Source organism: Neovison vison, chromosome 5 (assembly GCF_020171115.1).
Source record: "Neovison vison isolate M4711 chromosome 5, ASM_NN_V1, whole genome shotgun sequence".
NCBI lineage: Eukaryota > Metazoa > Chordata > Mammalia > Carnivora > Mustelidae > Neogale > Neogale vison.
The window spans coordinates 66,556,676-66,580,744 of NC_058095.1; the positions used below are offsets into that span (position 1 = coordinate 66,556,676).

General features: G+C 41.5%; 2 protein-coding genes across 2 annotated transcripts in view; both read right to left on the reverse strand.

The window, feature by feature from the left end:
* Positions 1-11,341, reverse strand: part of LOC122907377 (cytospin-B-like) — a 426,680-nt gene extending 415,339 nt beyond the window's left edge. The window contains 1 exon segment of the mRNA XM_044250267.1: positions 11,122-11,341. The gene's annotated coding sequence lies outside the window, so the exon portion shown is untranslated.
* LOC122906807 (cytospin-B-like) overlaps positions 1,184-24,069 on the reverse strand; it is a 76,422-nt gene continuing 53,536 nt past the window's right edge. The window contains exons 2-4 of the mRNA XM_044249209.1: positions 7,477-7,612; positions 1,379-1,631; positions 1,184-1,211 (exon numbers count right to left, since the gene is read on the reverse strand). Of these exons, the coding sequence (XP_044105144.1) occupies positions 1,396-1,631; positions 7,477-7,588 (348 nt within the window). The 5' untranslated portion in view covers positions 7,589-7,612 and the 3' untranslated portion in view covers positions 1,184-1,211; positions 1,379-1,395. The remainder of the gene's footprint in view (positions 1,212-1,378; positions 1,632-7,476; positions 7,613-24,069) is intronic.

A 24,069-nucleotide genomic window follows, 5' to 3' on the forward strand; every position in this document is an offset into this window, starting at 1 on the left:
CAACATTGTGCATGCTTAACGATTTGGGAAGGTGGTCCATCTCATGTGAAGTGTTCTTACCAAAGAAAAAAAATGAATTAAATGTAGAAAAAGATAAATGAAAATGCTGAATCTAAAATGTTAACTTTTTTTATCCACAAAATGTATTCATCAATAAATGATCCATGTAATATTACAAAAAAAAAAAAGCAAAAGAAAGAAATAGGAAAAAAGAATGAAACCGAAAACCTTATTCCTGGCAGTCTGTGATTTTCTGCAGGCTCTCATCCCCAAGTAGATGCGGTGCCCCTCCTTTGTCCTCAGGGCCCTCAAGAATTCACAGCCGAAATCAGCACACCCCCTACCCTGAGCCTCCTTTCTGAATGTCCCATCACTTCTGAGGCTGAATGACTCCCACAGCTTCCTTTTCCAGTCAGTCTGTTCCTTTTCTCACATTTCCGGAAAACGTGGGCCAGGAGCTGGTGTGGGTGTCCTTGCTACCCACAACTGTCACTTTGCAATGGTCTCTCTTCCGCCCTGTGAAAGGCACCACCTCCATGTCTGAGGTTCATGCTGTGACACCCGGCATCCTCTTTTCTCTCCTTGTCATCCACTGACCACCCCCATCCCAATCTGTCAAGTCCTCTACATCCCGGCTCACGAAGCCCCCTGCCCCACCGCCGCCCCGTGCCAGGGACCGACCCACCCACCCTCTGGCCTCTCAGTCCTGAGACCTCCAACATCCTTCTACCTCTACTCTCATGCCAGCAAGCCCACCTGTGCCACAGTCTCTCGGGCCCTGTTTCCTCATCGGCAAGTCATGGTCCCAATATTTTCAAAGCATGAACTTGCACAGTCTGCATAATCTCTCTGATCTATAAAGCAGCAAGGACAGTGATGATCCTGGGTCCTAGCGTTATTGTAAAGACCAAAGGAGATAATATGTGTCAAGTACTTAGGACAGTAGTTAGCACACACCGTGCAAAGAATGTGAGCTATTGGTAGGGATTCCATTAACAGACGAACATTTATGTTCAAACATATTTTAACGAACACGTTAAATATTAACAGGGGAAGAAAATAAGGCAGATGCTTACCCGACTGAGCCACGGTTATCCCTGAATTTCCTTCCTTTTTTAATGCCGATGACTATTACATTGTATGCATATACCATATTCTGTTTTTTCATTCATCCATCAATGGACCTCTGTGTCATTTTCACCTCGTGGATACTATGAAAAGCATTACAGTGAACATGGGTATGCAGACAGCTGCCGCACCCCCCGGCAAATGACAACTTCACAGAGGAAAGAATCTGGACTGGATGTGAGTTTGGGAACACCGCCAAACCCACATGGGCCCGTTTCTTCGCATGTAACTTGGCAATAAGACTGCCCACCTTCTGAGTTAGTGGCGTTAGTGCCTTCCCACATCAAAGAGAACAAGCATCTTAGGCTGAAGCCGCAGGTATGCTGTGTCTGATGCAGGTAACCGGGAACGGATAGGCACGTGGGCAGGCGAGGACACGGATGCCTTTTTGGATGCGAGCCTGCTTTGATGCTGGAATGTCCTCTGAGATGTCTGAGAGTCCGTGAGCATTAACACAGAGCTTGACCAAGGTGCAGCTGGCATGGAACGTTCCCTTTCCTTAACTTTGAGAAAACACTGGTATCAGTTTAAAATAACACCATTCTTTTCCTTCCCATGTGTGCTATGTATAAAATGGTCTGAATGAACACTCCCACGTAGAGCCAGTTTTTGTAACGTTCATCGGTGTGGCTCCAGGAACTCCCTCTGGCCAAGCGCTCTCTCCAGAAGGGACTGGTGTTCAAGGTCATCCCTTGGGCACCCATCAGATTTCATCTCACTAGCCCCACAGATACTGTGAGCAGAAATCTGACCCTCCACCTACCTCAAAACCACCGGGAGAATCAGCAGTCCCTGTTCAGGGGCAGAAAACCCAAAGAATCAAGAGCAGGGACTCAGAGGGCTGTCTGCATACCCAAGTTCATAGTAATGCTCTTCACAGTATCCACAAGGTGAAAATGACACAGATGTTCATTGATGGATGATTGGATACACAAAATACGGTGTATGCATACAACGTAATAGTCTTCAGCTTTAAAAAAGGAAGGAAATTCAGGGATGCCTGGGTGGCTCAGTCAGCTAAGCGTCTGCCTTCATTCAGCTCAGGTCATGATCCTGGGATGGAGTCCCTCATCGGGCTCCCTGCTCAGCACTAGGTCTGCTTCTCCCTCTGCCTCTGCAGCTCCTCCCCACTCAAGCTTTCTCTCTCCAATAAATCAGTTAAAACAATGACAAAAAAGAACCCATCAGGGCCTTTTAGAGCTGTTGATTCTACCCTTCAAAATGCACCTACAAGCTAATTGCTGCTCTCAGTTCCACGGCCCAGCGCAGGCCACCTCCTTGCCAGCTCTGGTCCTGCTTCCCACTCCATCTGTCCACGCTCAGCAAGCAGCCATGGACTCCCTTCGGAATGAGGTCAGATCATGTCACTCTTCTCCTCCTTGGCCTTTCTGCTCCAGCCTCCCACTGCTGTCCTCGCTCATGGGGCTCCAGCCACAGCAGCCTCTTGCTGTTCTTGGATGGGTCACCCCTTTCTACCCAACTGACGTCATCACCTCCTCCACGTCCTGTCTATGTGACTCCATGGACACAGGCATCTCTGTCCTTTTCCCTAGAACAGTGCTGGGCACATAGAAAGCACTCAGAAATATCTGCTGAATTAATGAATGACCAAAAGGAGGGCTGTTTTCTCAAGTCCGGTAGTTACCCGGGTGCTCAGAAACCCAGGCTCAGAGCCGAAGGGCACAGCGGACTTTTGACAAGGCTGCCACCTAGTGGCTGGATTCCTTTGTAGTTTTGTGGGTGCTCATATTTCCTGGGACCCTGGGATGAGCTGTCCACTGGGTAAGCAGGGAGGGCAGCCGCCCACAGACAAGGAACCACTCCCTTCTCTAAATCTATTCCTATAGGGTAAGATGAGATATACACAAAGAGCACCAGAGGGAGAAAAGGAAGAGTGTCTCTGGGCTGTAACACAGACAGGTTGACAATATTGATCTAGAAAACCAGCAGGAGAGGATGCTGGTTGTGGAAGCATTGGGTGGGCATGGGAGTTACAAAGTCAAACTCATCTGGCCTTTCTTTAGTTCTTTTTCTTTAGTACTCAACGTATAGAGAACTGATGGAAGTCCAGTAAAGTCTGGCATCCAATGCGGCTGCCATTTCTGATACACCAAATCGTTCCCATCTTTGTCTCCATGGTACTGAGATGTAAAAACCCACACCTATTACCGTACCAGCACTTTCGTTTCCCTGTTTCTCATGTGTGTAAAAACAAAAAAATGTGATCCCATATTCGAATGACCACCTCGCACTACTAGGCCCCGCAGGGGTAGTAGACCCTCCAGCCCAGAATCACTGGCTGACGGGCACCATTCCCATGCAGCCCCACGGCTGGCTCACAGGCAAATGCATGGGTCTGGATTTGCCATGAATGAAGCAATTTGGGGACACGGGACAAATGCCAAGAGCGGCAGCTGTCCAAAAGCTGATTAGAAAATTGCTCAGGACTGCCTACATTCAAAAGTAAGTTTCCAGTGACAAAATGTAATTTTCAAATTCAACTGTATTAATTCAAAGGACATAATTTCATTGGAGTAAAGTAGGGAGTGTACTGCATTCGAATGGGGACTATAGGAATAACAACTGCACCTTAGCAGCCCAATAGGCCATTACAGTTTAGAGAGCCTGATGTGGGGCTCGATCCCAGGACTCTGAGATCATGACCTGAGCCGAAGGCAGCAGCTCAACCCATTGAGCTACCCAGGCCCCCCATATCCTGTTTTTAATTTTTAAAGCATTGTATGTATATGTTTAAAAAATTTCAAACAGTATAGAAAGATCTAGTATGAAGTCTCTTTCCCCCACCCAATTCTGGCAACTCCTCAAAGATAACCACTTTTAATCCCTCCACAAAGAAAGTTATGATTTCAAATATTAAATTAATGTATACTTTTAAAAAAATCAAAGCATACAAGGTCATACCATAAGCACCATGTTCTTTTCCCCACTTTATAACGTATTTTGATCTTTCCCTATTTGTACATACAAACCTACTGTGTCCATTTTCATGGCTGCATACTATTCCATTGGGTGAAAATCACTTATGTAATCAGTTCTGTACTGATACACACCTGTGCCCAGTATTTTACTATTATAATAATGCTTCAACTGTCCATATTTACTGCCATCTTTTTTCAAGTAAATCAGTAATATTAAATGCCAAGGAGATACTTGGTGGAAGGTTATATGCATTTCAAATGTAGACAGATATTATCAAACCACCCTTGTATATCAACTATAGGTAGGGTCCTGCTCCTTGTACCCTTGATAACACCAGAAATGCCTTTCATATTTCCTCATCAGTGAGAGGAAAGAGCACATCAATTCTTGTTTTGTTACATTTCTTTACATTGCTCTAGGTGAGACTGAGCATCTTTCTAGTGCCTATCTTTATTTTTTAATGTGAACTAGCCATTTTTCTATTGCATTGTTTTCTTTTTCTTATTGATTTATATAGGCTCTGTGTAAATATGCCTTCTGTTACATGGATTGCACATTAACTCCCACTTTTTATAAAACAGTTTTTTATATTTATTGTGATTTTTTTTTCATCTTTTCTTACATGGCTGCTGTGTTTGTTTCTACTTGGAGAGGCCCTTCTAAGGCCAAGACTACAAACTGACTCTGAGTTTTTTCTTTGCATGTTTATGGTTGAACTTTTTAAGATCAAATTCTTTAATCCACCTGGAATTTATTTTGATGGAGAGGGATAAGATCACGATCCAGCTTTGTTTTTTTATTTTTTCCTAAAGACCCAATCAGTCATTATTTTCCAATGCATTATCTAGCTGGATATAATATGCCACTTTGTCCAATCCTGTCCCATCTCTATACTACCCTAGGTGTAATCTGGACTTTCTCCATTGTTCTGCTGAAGTGCATATCTATTCTCCAGTTCCAAGATGCTTAAAATTAGTCCCTCGACAAAGAAATTTTAGAAATTTTCTGGTTATTCTAGAATATTTTGTCTTCTATATCAGGGCTTATCAACAGAGGCACTATTAACATTTTGGGCTGGATAACTCTTTATTGTGGAGGGCTGTCCCATGCATTGTAGGATGTTGATCAGCAATCCCTGACCTGTACCCACTAGATGTCAGTAGCACCCCCCTAATTTAGACAACAATGTCTGCAGACATTGCCAGTTGCTCCTTGGGTTAGGGTGGAGGACAGAAGGCCCCCAGTTGAGAACCACTGTTTTAGATAAACTCAGAATCATTTTACCAGTGTTTGCACTCCCAGTCAATTCCCACTGATACCTTAATTGGGATGAAACTGAATTCATAGAGTAATTAAGATAATGTTATTATATTTAAGATATTATACTTAAGATATTATACTTATTCAATTAATATTGATGAAATTCAATCTTTATTATATTTGACCTTCCTATTCAAGCACCATGTATATCCTTCTACTTATTTACGCTTTTATGTCCTTCCAGAGAGTTTTAAGATTTTTAAAAATATATATAGGCTTTTATAATACTAAGTTCATTCCTAAGTACTTCACCTTTTATATTCCTTTATAAATGGGATTGGTTCTTGTGTTACTTATCTCCTCTAACCAGTCACTGATAAGAAAGCTATTCATAGGGGCGCCTGGGTGGCTCAGTGGGTTAAAGCCTCTGCCTTCGGCTCAGGTAATGATCCCAGGGTTCTGGGATCGAGCCCCGCGGATCCCAAGCTCCTGGGATCGAGCCCCGCATCAGGCTCTCTGCTCAGCGAGGAGCCTGCTTCCTCCTCTCTCTCTGCCTGCCTCTCTGCCTACTTGTGATCTCTGTCTGTCAAATAAATAAATACAATCTTAAAAAAAAAGCAAGCTATTGATATTCAATATCCTACAACTAACCACAAGTTGAACTCCTACTGTATCTAATAGATTTGAAGGACATTCTGGTTTTTTCTAATGATACAATTTTCAGGAAATTCTAAGCATTTCTCTAAGCATACAATGTTATCCTCTGGAGAAAATCATCACTTTTGTTCCCTCATTTCCAGTACTTCTGTAGCTAGAGCTCCCCTGGCTCACTGCCTTGATTTAATACTTGCAGGAAAATCTGGATGATGGTGGTAATGAGGCAATCTTGAATCATTCTTGACTTTAATGGGAATACTTCCAGGATTTCACCCTTGAGGACAGTTCTGGCTGTGGCTTGAGATACATGTGTCTTAATCCCACTAGAGAAGGATCCCTACATTTATAGTATACCAAAAGTTTGTTTTTAAATCAGAAGGATTGCTAATTTTGCCAAACATGTCTTCCATCTCTGGAGATGACCAATGGCTCTCCTTTGGTCTAGTAATGTTGTAAAATAGATTATATTCCTAAATGCCCAAATATAACGTACTCTTGGAGACCATAAATCCACTTGGTTGCAATCTACACTATTATTCTTTTAATTTCTTATAGAATTCTACTTGTTAATATTTCGATCCCACATTTTTACATCAATATTTGAGAGTGAGAGTATTCTGTCATTTTTTTTTTTTGTGGTGCCCTGTTAAATTTTGGAATTAACGTTTAGGCTGGCGTGATAAAAACAAGCTGTACTTTCATTTGTTGTATATTTAAAACCAAATGTCTGTATTCAGTATGAAACCAGTCCTTAAAATAGTACAACCATTGTATAGAAATATGAGGCCTTTACATTAAAAAAAAAAGTCACATATACTTTTCATAGAGTCAACTTTTTGGAAAACTGAGTAAATTAAAATACACCTTTGAAAGCTAATCTGCATTGTGGTATTTTATGCAGAATTCAAAAATTGTAAGTATACTACTATTCACTTCCATTATAAATTAATAATGATGTATTTCAGCTATTTTCCCAATTTAGACAATTTTGCACGGAGATGTGCACTGTAACAGCCAGACCATGGAAATCTTAGCTCTCTTACGTACCTGCGCCCAAAGAAAATTAAATACATTCCCGATGCTTCCCATGCTCTGAACTCAGACACAATGGCTAAAAACCCTTCTTTCTGATTCTCAGAAAACCAGTGAAACGGAAAGCTCGCGGTTCCGGTGGCCACCACAGCCTAAGTGATTCACAGGGTTTTCCAGGTTTCCAGAGGATCCAGGAAGGATGTCGAACGCCCACGTCTGCGAGAGTTCTACAGGGTTCATTCCCTCCAACGCACCTGTCACCACGACAACCTCAGAACGGGCACCCCTCTCTCACACATACATGGCCAGTAATACACGTCTGATGAGGGGAGGGACGCAGGAATCATGAAAGGGTTTTCATATCACCAAGATGAATGGCCTGCTTAGGTCCCTCCCACTGGGGGTCCCTCCTGCCTGGCTCCTTCCCACCTGGGGTCTTCCCACCTGGGTCCTCCCTACCTGGGTTGCTCCGCAGGCGGCTCTCTGCAAGCTCAGAGATGGCTCCAGCTGTTGAAGTCTTTTTCAGTCGAACCACCCCGGAAGCGGCGGTACTTCCCGGTTTGTTGAGCATGTCCTCGCTACTGGCCCTCTTGAGCTAAGAGACAGAAGGACAGAGGAGGAGAACGTATACTGTCAGTAAGGAGTGCTATAAGCCAAGAAAGCACCAAGCAGTACCACCTGCCCAGTGGTTGAGACGCAGTAAAGGCACTTGTCAGAGCACGACCGTGTGCGGCAGAAAAATGCAAACCAAATAAACCTGCGTCTATCATTTACAATATGATCTTCCACTATGTTTCAAAGAATATTATATATAAATATTATGCATATGAATATTACGCATCATGTCACATTTCAAATAATGAGGTTTTTTTTTTAAAGCTGCTTTTCTGTTTTGGTTGTTTTTTTGTTTTTTTTTTTTAAAGATGGGAGCCTATGAAGAAAGAACTGTGAGATGCACAAAAAGCAAGGTGAGGGTAATGCACAAAAAATTAAAGGGCAAGAAAAAACAGCTTAAAAATATATTTCTCAATTCTGGACATGTATATATGTGTATATATGTATACATACATAGATAGATATACACGCACATATGTATACGGAGGAAGGAGAGGGATGATACCATATGCTCCACACCATGCACTCTGTATAAGATCTCACACAGACAACATGTTCAGAGGGACGAGAGGTACCTTCTGGAGGCCAGAAGAACACTGCTAATGGAGGACAGAGAGAAAGGAGAATCTCTCTGCTCCTTTTCTGCTTTCCTTCCTGTCCTGGAAGCAGCGTAACAAATGCTTGTTGAAAGGAATTAAAGACTAAGAGTTGGGAGCCCCTCAACGAGCTCACAGTTCTGGCCCAGGTAAATGACATTCACGGTTCATGAGAAACACTGCAAATACATTTTTGCAATCATGGTAAGTCTTCTGGGAAGAGTATTTCTGAAGAGGACTAGTATTAAAAGGCTGGAGCCAGGCAGATGCCTGGAACCATTCTGAATTGATCTGACATCTGAAGAAAAGGCATGAAAATGCCCTCAAGTCCATGGAGACTGCCCACCACTCGGGCTGACAGACCAAAGTCCGGCCCCGCACTGCGGCACTAACTTCAGGGTCATTTACTGACGATTGGGTGTTTATATATTTGCACACAAACACAAATTTCCACTTTTGCATTGTTTAGATTTTGGGGTATTACTCCACACACCCCAGAATGGCTTGAAGGAGAAAACAAAACAAAACAAAATGAAACCAAGTGTTGGTGAGGTTGGGAAGCACCTGGAACTCTCTGCTGGCAGAAGTATGAACTGGTAAGATGCTTTGTAAAACTGTCAGGATCTACTAAATGGAATATCTGCACCCTGTGATTCAGCCAGCCCACTCCTAATTCTGTATTCAAGAGAAATGAGTATGTAAGTTCATCAAAGGGACATTCACAGCAGCTTGATTTACAACAGCCCCAACAGAACAACCCAAATGACAGTCAACAGAAGGGGCAAATTAAATAATGATTTAGCATACAATGGAAATTACACAGTAAAAGAAGAAGAAGGAGGAGGAGGAGAAATACTGATACACTAATAAATGCATGGATCCCACAGGCATGCTAAGTCAAAGAAACTAGACACAAAAGAGTATAACCATATTTGGGTAAAACCAAATGACGGTGATAGAAGTCAAAATACTGTTTACCTCTGGAGGAGTTACTGACTAGAAGGAACCCTCCAGGGGTGCAGAATGTTCTTTTTCTGTCTTTTCTTTTTCTTTCTTTTCTTTTCTTTTTTAGATTTATTTATTTATTTGGGGGGCAAGATCAGAAGAAGGGGAAGGGGGAGAGGGAGAGAGAGAGGATCTCAAGCAGAGTCCCCAATGAGCCCAGAGCCTGATGAGGGGCTTGACCTCATGACCTTGAGATCCTGACCTGAGCTGAAATCAAGTCTCAGTCTCAACCGACTGAGACTCCCAGGCGCCCCTGGAATATTCTATACTTGCCTTGGTGGTGGTTAAACAGATATAAACACATGTAAAAAAAATTCAGTGAGCTGTACAGTTAAGACCGAGATTAACCAGCTCCACATACTTTGTTGTAAGTATGTTTGGCCTCAACAAAAAAGAAAAGGAAAATGAGGGGTGGGTTGTAATTTGGGTAAAGCCCTGGTTCCCTTGCAAATGCTAGTCTGCTTTTTTCCTTTTCCCCTCATTGTTCTTTTAGAAATTTTTTTATTGTGGTAAACTATACCTAACATAAAATTGGCCATTTTATTTTATTTATTTATTTATTTATTTATTTTGGTCTGATGGTTGTTTATTGGAAATAACAGAGCATTTCAACTTTCAGTCTCTGCCATCTTTACTGTATGGCTTTAGGCTCATCGTTTGTTTTTGTTTTTATATATTTTTTTCCAATTTATTTATTTTCAGAAAAACAGTATTCATTATTTTTTCACCACACCCAGTGCTCCATGCAAGCCGTGCCCTCTATAATACTCACCACCTGGTACCCCAACCTCCCACCCCCCCGCCACTTCACACCCCTCAGACTGTTTTTCAGAGTCCATAGTCTCTCATGGTTCACCTCCCCTTCCAATTTACCCAAATTCCCTACTCCTCAAAATGGAGCCATATTAGTGAGTCCTGTAGCAGAAACAGGGAATGTGTGTGTCTTTTTTTTTCCTTTTGCAGTCTAACAAGGTGAGGAAAATCACATTGTTTGAGTAAACTTAAAACATCAACTTCCTTCATTACTGAGCTAAATATTTTATCCTAATAAGACAGAGGAAAAAGGAAAAAACAAAAACAAATCCAAAAAAAACCGAAAAACTTCATTTCCAGAAAAACAGAATGGTGAAGAGACATTTCAAAGTAGCCTGTGCCTTTGGCTGGGGTGAGGACGGGGCTGGGGGCTAGGGGAGGGTTAGTGCAAAATACTGTCTAAACAGAAACCGTATAATAAGTAACTTCCTAGAAAAGCCTCTATCTTTGTCACATCTTTGAAGTTCTGCCATCTAGGCCTCATGAGCACAATGTTTGGCCCAGATATTAAGCTCTGGGACATTATCAGGCCCTCTGCAAGATGGGAGGGCGCACTCCACAGTGCTCACCTTCAAGGGCAGAGGGCTCTAGAACTTTCTGGGGGCCTAAGAACCAGACAAGTGGGTGGTTCTCTGTCCCACACTTGCTGAAAAGAATGCACAGAAGCAGCCCTATTCACTTTGGTTGTGAAAACAGATCTCCATAGCACTAGTAATTAGTACCCACAGGGAGGATTTCTTTTCTCCCAGACTCTATATATTAAAGTCAGCATTAATGATCCTTACTGTGCAAGATGGAAAAAGTAACAGGCAGGGAAAAAAAGACTATTTTTTCAAGATATCAAGAAGACGAGTTTCAAATTCATTTTTAGCCCCCCAAAAGCATGAATGTAGCATTCAATGATCTAGTCCATGAATCACATACACAAAAATGTGTTAATCAGGCCTTAGTCATATCAGGGTTCACTCAGTATATTAGACATTATACCTAAAGCAGAAGAACCTCTTCCCCCAGAGAGAGGATACTTCTAAGATTTTCCATCCCCATCTTAAATAATAACCAACTATGTACTTACTGCAAAGGCTCTGGCTTCTCGTGCCTCCGGGGAGCTGCTGACCTCAATCAGCAAGTCAGCCGCACTATTCTGGGGTTTGGTGCTGGCCGGGGAGGAAAACCACACTCAAGGGGCCCAGGCAGTGAGCATCTGAGCAAAGCTTCACTCAGGAGGCAGGCGGGCTCCAAGGCTTCTGACAGCCTCCCCCCACCCCACCCCTCCCTGCTCCCTCTCCCTCTCCCCCTCCCTCCCTCTCTCTCTCTCTCTCTCTCTCTCTCACACACACACACACACACACACACACAGCAAAATCACTTCTCTCCTACCGGTTCCTGAATACTTAATTTGTACCTCTCTAAAACACAAGGATTTAAAAACATGGGCTGACTAGCATGTTGCTCTTTCAAACCTGAGATATCAAACAGAAGGGAAAAAAAAAGAAAAGAAAAATAAAAAGCTAGTCTGTCTTCAAAGGTGTGTTTGCCTCAGGGCCCCTCACTTGCCATAACCTGTGGGCTGTAGCATGTTCTAGGTGGGATGGGGAAGTCAGGCTAGCTCAGGAAACCTTTCAAAGCAGGCAGTTCTTGTGAGCTGAGTGAAAACGTTCTCAGAGATGAAGCACCTAAACCTCCAAGCCTCTGGTTGTTGGCTGAAATTCCCTTTTTTTCATTCTAAATATTTTCATACCTAGTTTTGAATTCAGAGAATTCCAGAATTACGCACACCCTCCCAAAACCTGAGGTCCACGTGTCCTGCTACTTTGGATGGTCTGCACGCCCCAGTGACGATGAGCCCTGCCTGTAAAAACAGGGAAGGAATTCGTGAAGGTAAACAAGCAACATGGGTCCTATCTGCCCTCAGCAAGAACTGTAGTCATCGGGGCTGAGCTTAGTCACTGCCACGAGGTGGAGGTTTATTGCGATTATACTGGATAATAAGGGTGAGATTTAGCCAAGTAGCTCTTACACGGCACGGAGCCTTTACTTAGGAGACAGCATGAGTCTGCAGACACTGAGTCCCACCTCATATGCAGACTTTGCCTTTTTTTTTTTTAAGATTTTGTTTGTTTATTTGACAGACAGAGATCACAAGGAGGCAGAGAGGCTGGCAGAGAGAGGAGGAAGCAGACTCGCCACGGAGCAGAGAGCCCGACGCAGGGCTCAATCCCAGGACCCTGGGATCATGACCCGAGCCGAAGGCAGAGGCTTCAACCCACTGAGCCACCCAAGCGCCCCAGACTTTGCCTTTCTAACAACAGATCACAGTAAGGGGCTGTGGCCATGCAGTTAAGAGCTGGCCTTCCCCTGTGGGCACTGTTCTTACAAACGTGGCCCCATGCCACCCGGGCAAACGCCTCTGCCTTTGGTGGCCTTCCCTCTTGAAGAAAGCAGGGGACAATGCATGGGACCTGCTCTCACTGGAGAATATCCATCTTCCCAGGGCGGGGCAGGGGCAGGGGAATAAGGGGACCTAACTCACCTGGGTGTCATCTCTCCCCCACCCTAACCCCACCACTAGCTTAAGCAAAAGAACAAATTTATTGGCTTGACTAACTGGATAGTCTAAGGATGCATTTGAGCTGGCTTTCAGCCAGGAGACCGGGAGGTTCCAAAGTCATCAGGAACCTGTTTTCATCACCTTTCAGCTCTGTTTCCCCAAGTTCAATGCATTCAAACATGGTGCCCTTGGGATGGGAAAGCCTTTTCCGGCAGCACTGCATGATTAGAAGTCTAGGGCATTCAAGACCTCAGAAGACAGGCACTCCTCAGAGAAGAACCTCAGAGTGAGACCCTCTCCAGCCCCATGGTAAGGGAGAGGGACCTGGGTGACTGACAGCCCCACTAGTTGTAAGAAGAGCAGTTCCCAAAAGCAAAAAAAAAAAATGCTGGACTGGCAAAAAAAAAATACAGGCTAGTGCGCTGGCTTAAGCCTGCCTGTCTGTCTTTCTTTCTTTCTTTCTTTCTTTTTTAAGATTTTATTTATTTATTTGACAGACAGAGATCACAAGTAGGCAGAGAGATGGTGGGGACAGGCTCCCCACTGAGCAGAGAGCCCAATGTGGGGCTCGATCCCAGGACCCTGGGATCATGACCTGAGCCAAAGGCAGAGGCTTAACCCACTGAGCCACCCAGACACCTCTGGCATAAGGCTTTCATGTGATTGCATCTTACCAATCAGACCATAAATCTATTACCAGAAGGACATACACAAAGTGTTCAGGGTGGCTATTGTGTGTCATTTCTTTTTTAAATTCACACTGTATTCTCTAGATTTTCTAAAAATTAATAAAAAATTACTAAATTGTATAATAACACAATACATCTAAATAAGTTATTGTATGCTAAACAAGTTCTGCTTATGAGTGAAAATATGTATAGAATATCTATGAATAAATCTGGTAAGAAAATTGCAATCACACCCCCCACCCCCAAATCGATAACATTTTACTGAGTAACAGAATAGAGGACTGAATGAAAAAAACATACCAACATACCATGATATTGATTCTGCACAAAATAGTTATATAAATGTATTATAATTCCAATAAAAATTCTAACACGATTAAGAGTTATGAAAATGATGCCTTATAAAACTATCCTAAAATGTACCTGGTAGAGTAATTCTTCCCTATAGAAGATATAGAATAATTTATTCTTCTCTGTAGAAGAAAATTGTTGAAAAAAATATGAAAAGAGACTTGTACTGCCAGATATTAAAAGAGACCAGAGAAGTAAAATAATTGCAGTGTTGTGGTTCAGGAATAGAAACATCGTAAATGGATCACGACAAATCCCAAAATAAAAATTAAGATAAAGATAGCATTACTAATCTGAGGATTAAAAAAATGGATTGTTTTTAAAAATGGCATTGGGAAAATTGGCTAAACATTTAGAGAGAGAGAGAAAAAAGACTTTTACCTCATACTATGTATCCAAATGATTTCTGATAGAATAAAAATTTAAGTGGAGAAAAAAAAAAAGAAGAAGCATTATCAGAACTAGAAGGAAAGAGGTGGTTCAGTCATTAAGCGTCTGCCTTTAGCTCAGGTCATGATCTCCAGATTCTGGGATCAAGCCCCGCATTGCGCTCCCTGCTCAATGGGAAGCCTTCTTGTCCTCCAACTCCCCCTGCTTGTGTTCTCCCTCTCTCTCTGTGTCGAATAAATAAATCAATCTTTAAAAAAAAGAACTAGAAGGAAAGAGAGGAGATTGTATATCTGAACAAGGTGAGCAAGGCCTCTCTGAGCCCACACACAAAGGCAGAATACATAAAAAAAGACAGATTTGACTTTGAAAATAAAAAGCCTCCGCGAATAACGAAAATCCTATAAATAAAACAAAGATGCCAATGACAAAATGAGACAAACATCTCTGCACCTCTGGTTCAGTTATTCCATTTGTAGGAACGTATCCTATGACAATAATCATGGATGAATGCAAAACTGTATGTGCAGGAGTTATAAACTGATCCTCGATTGTAACAATGACAACAAAGGAAAGAATTGAAAGTCTAATTGGTTACATTATGGTTTATCCATGTAATTAAACACCATGCAGCCATTAAAAGTGATACTATATCAATATTCCCTATGACACAGATGTAAAAATCCTTAACAAAGCACCAACAAACCAAATTTAGCAACATATCTAAGGGATTATATACCAGGACCAAGTGGGATTTACCCCAGGAATTCAAGGTTGGTCCAACATATGACAACCAATCAACATAATACACCATATTGATAGAATGAAGGACAAAACCACAGGATTTTTCCAATAGAGGCAGAAAAAGCATTTGACAAAATCCAATGCCCTTCCATAATAAAAATATTCCATAAACCAGGAATAAAAAGGAAATTCCTCAACCTGATAAAGGCCAACAATAAACACCACACTTAAGGGTGAAAATCAGAAAGTTTTCCTCTGACATCAGAAGCAAGATAGAGATGTCTCTGCTCTTGCCAGCCAAGGAAATAAGGCAATAAAAAGAAAGGCATCCAGATGGGTAAGAAAAGTATAACGATCTCTATTATCTAATGATCTTCTATGTAGAACATCTCAAAAAAATCTGTAACAAAACAGAGCTAATAAACTTATTCAGCAAGGTTGTAGGATACAAGGTCATTATATAAAAATAATTTTCAATTCTACATACTTGCAATGAACAATCCAAAATAATAACAAAGCAATTCTATTCACAATGACACCAAAAGGGAAGGCATACTTAGTAATATATTTAACAAATTATGTGCAGAGTTGTACATAAAAAACTATACAACATTGAAAAATGTTAAAGAAGTCTTAAATGGACTCTTGTGTTCATGTATTGTAAGACTTAAGAGGACAATATTCCTCAAATTGATCTACAGATTCAACACAATCCCTATCAAAATTCCAGTTTCTCTTTTTACAAAAATGGACAAGCTAATTCTATAGCTCATATGGAAATGCAAGGGACTCAGAATAATCAAAACAATCTTGAAAAGAAGAACAAAGCTGAAAGACTCTCACTTCCCAATTTTAAAACTTAATACAAAGACACAGATTGCATGGAGCACTGTGTGTTCTAAATCTTTATTACTTTTATAAAAAGGTTTATTTATTTATTTGACAGCAAGAGACACAGCGAGAGAGGGAACACAAGCAGGAGGAGTGGGAGAGGGAGAAGCAGGTTTCCCGCCCAGCAGGGAGCCTGATACGGGGCCTGATCCTAGGACCCCCGGACAATGACCTGAGTCGAAGGCAGATTGTTAACAACTGAGCCACCCAGGAGCCCCAAAGCACTGGGTGTTCTAAAACTTACTACAAAGCTATAGCAATCAACCCTGTTTGGTACTGACACAAGGACAGACATATGTAGATCTGTAAAATAGAACTGAGAGTCCAGAAATGAACCCATACTTTTAGGGAAGGTGATCTTTGACATGAGAGCCAAGACCATTCAATGGGGTAGGAGCAGTCTTTCCAACAAATGGTGCTGGCCAGCTGGATATTCATATTCAAAAGAATGAAACTAGACTATTTCATATTATATACAAAATTACCTCAAAGATGTAACAGCTGAAAACATCTTAGAAGAAAAGTTTAAGTGTAAAACTTCATGACCTTGGATTTGTAATGTTTTCATAGAGATCTTAAACACAAGTAACAAACAAAAAATTATGTAAATTAGCCTTCCTAAAGATTAAAAACTCTTGTGCTGCAAAAGGCAGTGAAAAGATGACCCATATATAATAGAAGAAAATATTTGTAAGTCATATATCTGATATATGGGTCTGTTCTCCAGAACATGTAAAGAACCCTTACAACTCAATAATAAAGCGGCAAGTAACTCAACTAACGAATGGGCAAAGGATTCAAATACATACATCTCCAAAGAGAACATAAAATATACAAATGGCCAGGGCGCCTGGGTGGCTCAGTGGTTAAAGCCTCTGCCTTCAGCTCAGGTCATGATCCCAGTGTCCTGGGATCAAGCCCCGCATGGGGCTCTCTGCTCAGCGGGGAGCCTGCTTCCTCCTCCTCTCTCTCTCTGCCTTCCTCTCTGCCTGCTTGTGATCTCTGTCAAATAAATAAATAAAATCTTTTTAAAAAATATACAAATGGCTGATAAGCACATAAAAAATGTTCTTGGGCATTAGAGCTAGGCAAATCAAAGCCACAATGAGATACCACTTCACACCTACCAGTAATGGGTACCGCCAAATAGATAATAACAAGCATTGCCAAGGTTATGGGAAATCAGAACCCTCATCCATTGTTTGTGGGACTGTAAAATGCTGTGACTACTGTGAAAAAACAGTTTGGCAGTCCCTCAAAAAGTTAAGCACAGAGTTACCATTATGGCCTACAATTCTACTCCTTGCCCCTAAAAAACTGAAAATAAGAATTCAAACAGAAATCGGTACACAAATATTCATAACAGCACTATTTGTGATGGGCAAATGGTAAGGGGAAAAAAAAAACCCAAATCGATCAACTGATAAATGGATAAACACAATGTATATCTATACAACGGGATATTATTATCAGTAAAAAGGAATAAAGTAAAAAAAAAAAAAGAAAGAAATGTTCATCCGTGCTACAACGTAGATGAATCTTGAAAATTTTATATTGAGTGAAAAAAGCCAGACACAAAAAGCCACATACTGTATCAGTACATTCATATGAAATTTCCAGAATAGGCAAATCCCTAAACACAGAAAGTAGATTAGTGGTTTCCATGGGATGAAGGGGGGGCACAAAGGGAGAGTGACTGCTAACAGTTCCAGGATTTTGGAGGAGGTGGTGGGGTGACAAGAGGTTCTGGAATTTGATAATGGTGACTGTTGTGCAAGTTTGTGAAATACAAGAAAACCACTGTACCTATACTTGAAAAGGTGAATTTTATAGTAAGTGAATTATACCTCAATTTCTAAAGTAATACTGTAAAATATCTGATGATACAGAATAATGATAACCTAGGGGAAAATAGACTATAAATGGTGTGTATAGTAGGAGGCCATATTCACTGAGGTAAAAGAAAAAGAGACTTAAAGAAACTTTATATATTAAAAATGGCTATTCATGGCACCCTTGTTGAAGATCAGTTGGCCATGGAGGCATGGATTTATGTCTTATTCTATTGGTTTATATGTCGGTCTTTATGCCAGTACCATACTATTTTAATTACCATAGATTTGTAGTTTATTTTATTTTAATATTATTTATTTATTTATAGAACATGAGCGGGAAATAAGATGCCCTATCTTTGTTCTTCTTTCTCAGGACTGATTTGGCTATTCCTGTTTTCTTTGTGGTTCTATATGAACTTTAGATTTTTTTTTTAATTTCTACAAAAAATACCACTGGGATTTTGATAGGGTTTACAATAAATCTAAATGGGGAAAGGATAGTTTCTTCAACAAATGGTGTTGGGAAAACTAGGTATCGACATCATAGGACAAAGCCAATGAGATTGGACACTTTACCATACATCAAATCAACTCAAAATGGATTAAAGACTGAAACATAAGACCCCAAACTCTAACACCCCTAGGAAAAAAAAAAACAGGGAAAAACCTTTGTGACATTGGTCTTGGTAATAATTTCATCCATATAACACCAAAACCACAGGCAACAAAAACAAAAATAAACCAGCAGAATCGTACCAAACTAAAAAGGCTTCTGCCCACAGAGGAAAAACAATCAACAAAGTAAAAAAGCAACCTACAGAATGCGAGAAAATATCTGCAGAACATAAATCTGATAAGGGGTTAATCTCCAAAATATACAACGAACTCTGACAATTCAATAGTAAAAAAACAAAACAACCCCCCCGAATACTTGATAAAAGATGGGCTAAGGACTTGAACAGACATTTCTTCAAAGACATACGAATAGCCAACAGATTATGTGAAAAAAGGATCAACATCACTAATCGTCAGGGACATGCAGATCAAAGTCACGGTGAGGTATCACCTCACACCTGCTGGGATAACTATCATAAAAAAAAACAAAACAAAACAAACTGAAAGACAGCGTTGTTGAGGATGTGGAGCAGTTGGAACTCTTGTACATTACTGGTGAGAATACAAAATGGTGCAGCCGCTGTGGAACAGTGTATAGTACCAAGGGTCCTCAAAAAATTAAAAGTAGAATGGCCTCATGATCCAGCAATCCCACTTCTGGGTATTTATCCAAAAGAAATGAAACCAGAATCTCTCCTGTGTTTACTGTGGCACTATGAGTAAGAGTGAGGATATGGAAACAACCTGAATGTCCACTGTCGGAGGAAGGGGTAAAGATGTGATATATGCAGACAATGAAATACCACTCAGCTTTGAAAAAGAAGACGAGTCTGCAATATTTAAGAACCTGGCTGAACCTTGACAGCATGCTGCTGAGTGAAATCAAGGAGTCACAGAAAGCCAAAAACTGCATGATCCCACTTACACGAGGTATCTAAAATCATCCAATTCATAAAATCAAAGAGTGGAATGGTGGTTGCCAGGGACTGGGGGAAAGGGCACATGGGGATTTACTAATCAATGAGCATCAAGTTTTAGCCAAGCAAGATGAATAAATTCTAGAGATCTGCTATCCAATAGTGGACCTATAGCCAACAATAATATATTATTGTACACTTAAAAATTTGCTAAGAGCTCAGGTTAAGTGTTCTTACCACAATAAAATAAAATTCAAAAGATAAAATAAATTACTAAAAAAGAGACAGTTATCTCTAGTTGGTAGTGTTAACTTCCCTTATGCTTTAAAGAGTCTTCTCCACTAATTGCGATGAATATGTAGGAGTTTTACAATTTAAAAAATACTGTTTAAGGGGCACCTGGGCGGCTCAGTGGGTTAAAGCCTCTGCTTTCGGCTCGGGTCATGATCCCAGGGTCCTGGGATCAAGCCCCACATCGGGCACCCTGCTCAGCACGGAGCCTGATTCCTCCTCTCTCCTCTCTCTGCCTACTTGTGATCTCTGTCTGTCAAATAAATAAATAAAATCTGAAAAAAATACTGTTTAAGCATAAGAGCAATTATCTATCATGAGAGCATCAGACTCTCAATACTGATGGCTTATACTGCAGAAAGTAAGTTCATTTGACCCAAGGAAGACTTTCTTAATTGCAGAAATAATTAAAGCCTGGATGAGACATCCTTTGCAGGGGCCACGAAATCTCTACTCTTGGATGGTCTAGAACAGGGTAAGACTGGCCTGCAGTGGCATGTCCGGTTGCTCATCTGCATGGAGGCTGGGCCGTGTCAGGGTGGTCTAGATCCAAGAGCTGGATGGATGAATCCAGACCAGTGCTGAAGGAAACCTCTGTGCGGGCTGAGCTCCTGTGTGCCTCAGTGGGAAACCCGCCAGTTCTCCAAAGAACAGAATTCCCTAAACCTTAGCCAAAAATGGAAGCCTAAAAATGCTCTGTTTTGCTCTTGCAAAATGAATTTATCAGCTCTAAAAATAACTAGGACAAAGCCAAAAGATGAAAGTGACTCTGAATGGGTTGCAAAGACATGTGTGTCAAATGTTTACAAAGACCATCACAGTCAGATCCTTAGGACTCTTGGACCCAAGAGAATCTGTTATGAGGCAGCACGAAAGGACACACGCCCAGGAGTGAAAATGGTGAAGATCTTATCTTCATGGGTCTCTAAGCTTCATCCAGTCAGCAAGAGATCCAGTCTTCATTAGCGCAAAGGGATTATAAATATAAATTGTTTATATGATAATTTCAGTAGGTCGTAAGGAATATGTTAATCTACTAACTAAATACAATCTGGAACTTGACACATGCACGTAGTATAGAAATACGTCGCCTTCTTTGTAAATATCTATCAAGCCTGACCGTAAACTACTCATTTTAACAGGAACTTGACTTCTATGTTAACCTAACCATCTCTCTCGATGACTTTTTAATTTAGTTTTAAAGCATAACATTTCACTGTGAGAAATTACACAGAGAGAAGTAATTACAGAGGGAGGCACAGCATACTGGGCAAGTCGTGGTTAGGGAAGTTGGCCTTCTGAGCTAAGCAGCGAGGTTCATCACACGGTCCCCCAAGAAACATGAAGGGGAGGCTCTTTCTGCAAACGCATGACTGGGGACAAGAAGTTTCTTGGCTTACAAGTTACCATACGCTGATACATTTTCTTTTGAAAAGGCCCCCCTGCAGTGCCTGATTAATTCACACGCCTGAATCCTGAGAGGTCTGGCAGCCAAGAGGTATGTCTGGCTCTAGAGATGGACCCTCCCTGCTGTCCTCCGCCGCCCCTGCCCCACCCCCACACTGACCACCTTCTGCATGGTGTAGCACACCTGCCGCCCACACTTCCCTCCCCAGCGGAGTGAGAATGCTGAGTGAGGCTGTGCATATGTTTGAATTTGTTTAATTAGCCAGGAATAGGAAAGCAGCGACTCTTTTGGTTTCCAAGCAGATGTGAAACTAATTTTGGGAAAGAACAGGAGCCCCAGAGAGTTCGAACAATGACTCAGCTTCAGTCCCTCACAATTCCCATCACACTTGGGGATATGCCCATCAGCGATGCTGCTGCCACCAGGATTCTGAATCTGAACAACGCCTCTCAGACCTCTGTTCTTCTTCTGGTTGTCCCACTACCACACTCCCTCTGGCCTAGTGTGCTCCCCAGTCTCAGGTCCTTTCCCTCCCCTGCCAGACTCATAGTCTCCCACCTCCCATTTGAACCCCAAGATCCTTCCACCATGCTCCCCACCAGTCCCCGGATGTCTTTACTAAGGCCCTGCTCAGGCAGCCACCAAATCAGGGATTGCCAAATCATATATTCTTTGTTGCCGACCTGGGTCTCCCAGTGGAACTATAAAGACAGAACCTGGGGTGCCTGGGTGGACTCAGTGGGTTAAAGTCTCTGCCTTCAGCTCAGGTTGTGGTCCTGGGATGGAGCCCCGCATAGGGCTCTCTGCTCAGCAGGGAGCCTGCTTTCCTTCCTCTCTCTCTGCCTGCCTCTCTGACTACTTGTGATCTGTCAGTCAAATAAACAAAAAAAATCTTAAAAAAAAAAAAAAGAACCTGCCTAAGGCCATGTGGCCCTAGGTATCTCTGAGCAATTGATTTATGTAACTCTAACTGGCTTCCTATTGAACCTTCCAAAAAAAAGCATTTATGTGGGACGCCTGGGTGGCTCAGTTGGTTAAGCAGCTGCCTTCGGCTCAGGTCATGGTCCCAGCGTCCTGGGATCGAGTCCCGCATCGGGCTCCTTGCTTGGCCAGGGAGCCTGCTTCTCCCTCTGCCTCTGCCTGCCACTCTGTCTGCCTGTATTTGCTCTCGCTTCTCTTTCTATGACATATAGATAAAATAAAAATCTTTAAAAAAAAAAAAGCATTTATGTTTAAGAATATCTTGGTCAAGCCAGGTGGCTCAGTTGTTAGGTGTCTGCCTTCAGCTCAAGTCATGATCCCAGGGTCCTGGGATGGAGTCCACCATAACATCTGGCTCCCTGCTCAGCGGGAAGCCTGCTTCTCCCTCTCCCACTCCCCCTGCTTGTGTTCTCTCCCCCAACCCCGTCAAATAAATAAAATCGTAAAAAAAAAAAAAAAAAGGATATCTTGGACAAGTTTAATTCAGAAGGGGAGGGTCATTAGTTTGCCTGGGAACATGGGTCAAGCCTTCTTCTCCAAGTCAGCCTTAGCATTAACAAAGCTGATCTCCAATCTCCATCAGTCTGATTCCTGTCTCATGTTTTGTTTGTTTTTGGGTTTTTTTTTTTAAGGATTTTATTTACTTATGAGAGAGACACAGAGAGAATGAGTTGGAGGGACAGAGGGAGAGGGAGAAGCAGACTCTCCACTGAACAGAGAGTCAACGTGGGGCTTGATCCCAGGACCTTGAGACCAAGACCCAAGCGGAAGGCAGACACTTAACCCACTGAGCCACCCGGGAGCCCCCTGACTCATGTTTCTTTGCTGATTTTGAGCTATATTTGTGATGGTGTGGTGGAGAAGAATGATGTCAACAGTAATTTTCCAAACCCTGAGCAACCGCCTTTGATCTCTGGTCCCACCTTCCCTGGTATACAGAGGGGCCTTCCCTAAATCCACAGTAAGTGGAAAGAAGAAATGAATACAGAAAAAAACAGAAGTTAATGAAATGAAAACATTTTTTAGAATGGTCTAGAAGATGAAAAAAACTGAAATTAAAAACAAGAGAAAGGATGTAATTACATGTATGGATTTGTAAATTAGGCGAAACAGATAATTTTCTAGGAAAACACAGATTACCAAAATTAACTCAAGAAGAAACAAACACACAGAGAAAAGGCAAAGGATAAGAAATGGCAATTCACAAAAGGAAAAATACTAATAAAAATGTGAAAAGATGCTTAGTCTACCTAGTATCCAACAAACATGAACTAAATCCATGTAATGTTTTAAAGTCCATCTCATGGACTAATATATTTGAAAGGGATAAAAAGTGTTAGCAAAAATGTGGGAAATACACACTTTCACACAATTGCGTGTATGGCTCCTGGGAGGCAGTTGGAGTGGAGATTGTAAAGAGGGCTTTCCATATTTTACTCTATTTCTATATTTGAATTTTTTAAGAATGTGTTTTTTGTTTTATACCTGAAATTTGAACAGTGGAATTCCTAAATCCATATGAATTCCGCAAGAATTGATACCAAAGTATTTATTGTATGTTTAAGATCGGAGAACAAAGTAATTTGAAATGAGGAGATAGATTGTAAAATAGTTTATGGATCTGAAACAGGTGTAGAAAAGGAGAAACAGAAAAATAAGCAACCAAGTGCAGACTGCATATGATACCCAAAACAGCACATGCAAAAACAAGAGCTCCCTGAGGACAAAAACTCTGTTCTAGTCACTGCATATCCCTCTGCCCCTTACAGAGTGCCCAGAACAGAACACTAGTCAATGTTTGCTGAATCAATGAAAGAAAAATGGAACTAAGAATATCAGAAGGTACTCTGGGAATTTCAATTTCAAAAGAAGCAAATGAAACAATTCTGCTCACATATATTTCCCAAATTTGAAATGTAAAATTATTTTCACTGAAATCCTATTATATTCTAAATGTAATCAGCAAGTTTGCAATTTAGAATTGCGCTGGTCATTTTTCTGCAGCTGACATTCAGTTAAAAGAATGTGGTCCATCTTGGTTAGTCTTTTACTACCTTTTCACAATATACTGTCACCATACTCATGTGCTGGTATTTATAGTTGTTAAAATTCACAGTTTTGGGGGTGCCTAGGTGGCTTAGTCAGTTGAGTGTCTGCCTTTTGCTCAGGTCATGATCCTGGGTCTGGGGATCGAGCCACACGTAGGACTCCCTGCTTTGTGGGGAATCTGCTTCTCCCTCTGCCCTGTACTCACACTCTCTCTCTCTCTCTCTCTCTCTCTCTCTCAAGTAAATGAGTAAGATCTTTTTTAAAAAATTCACAATTTTCACCTTTTTCTACTTTGTAGCATTATATATGTTCAG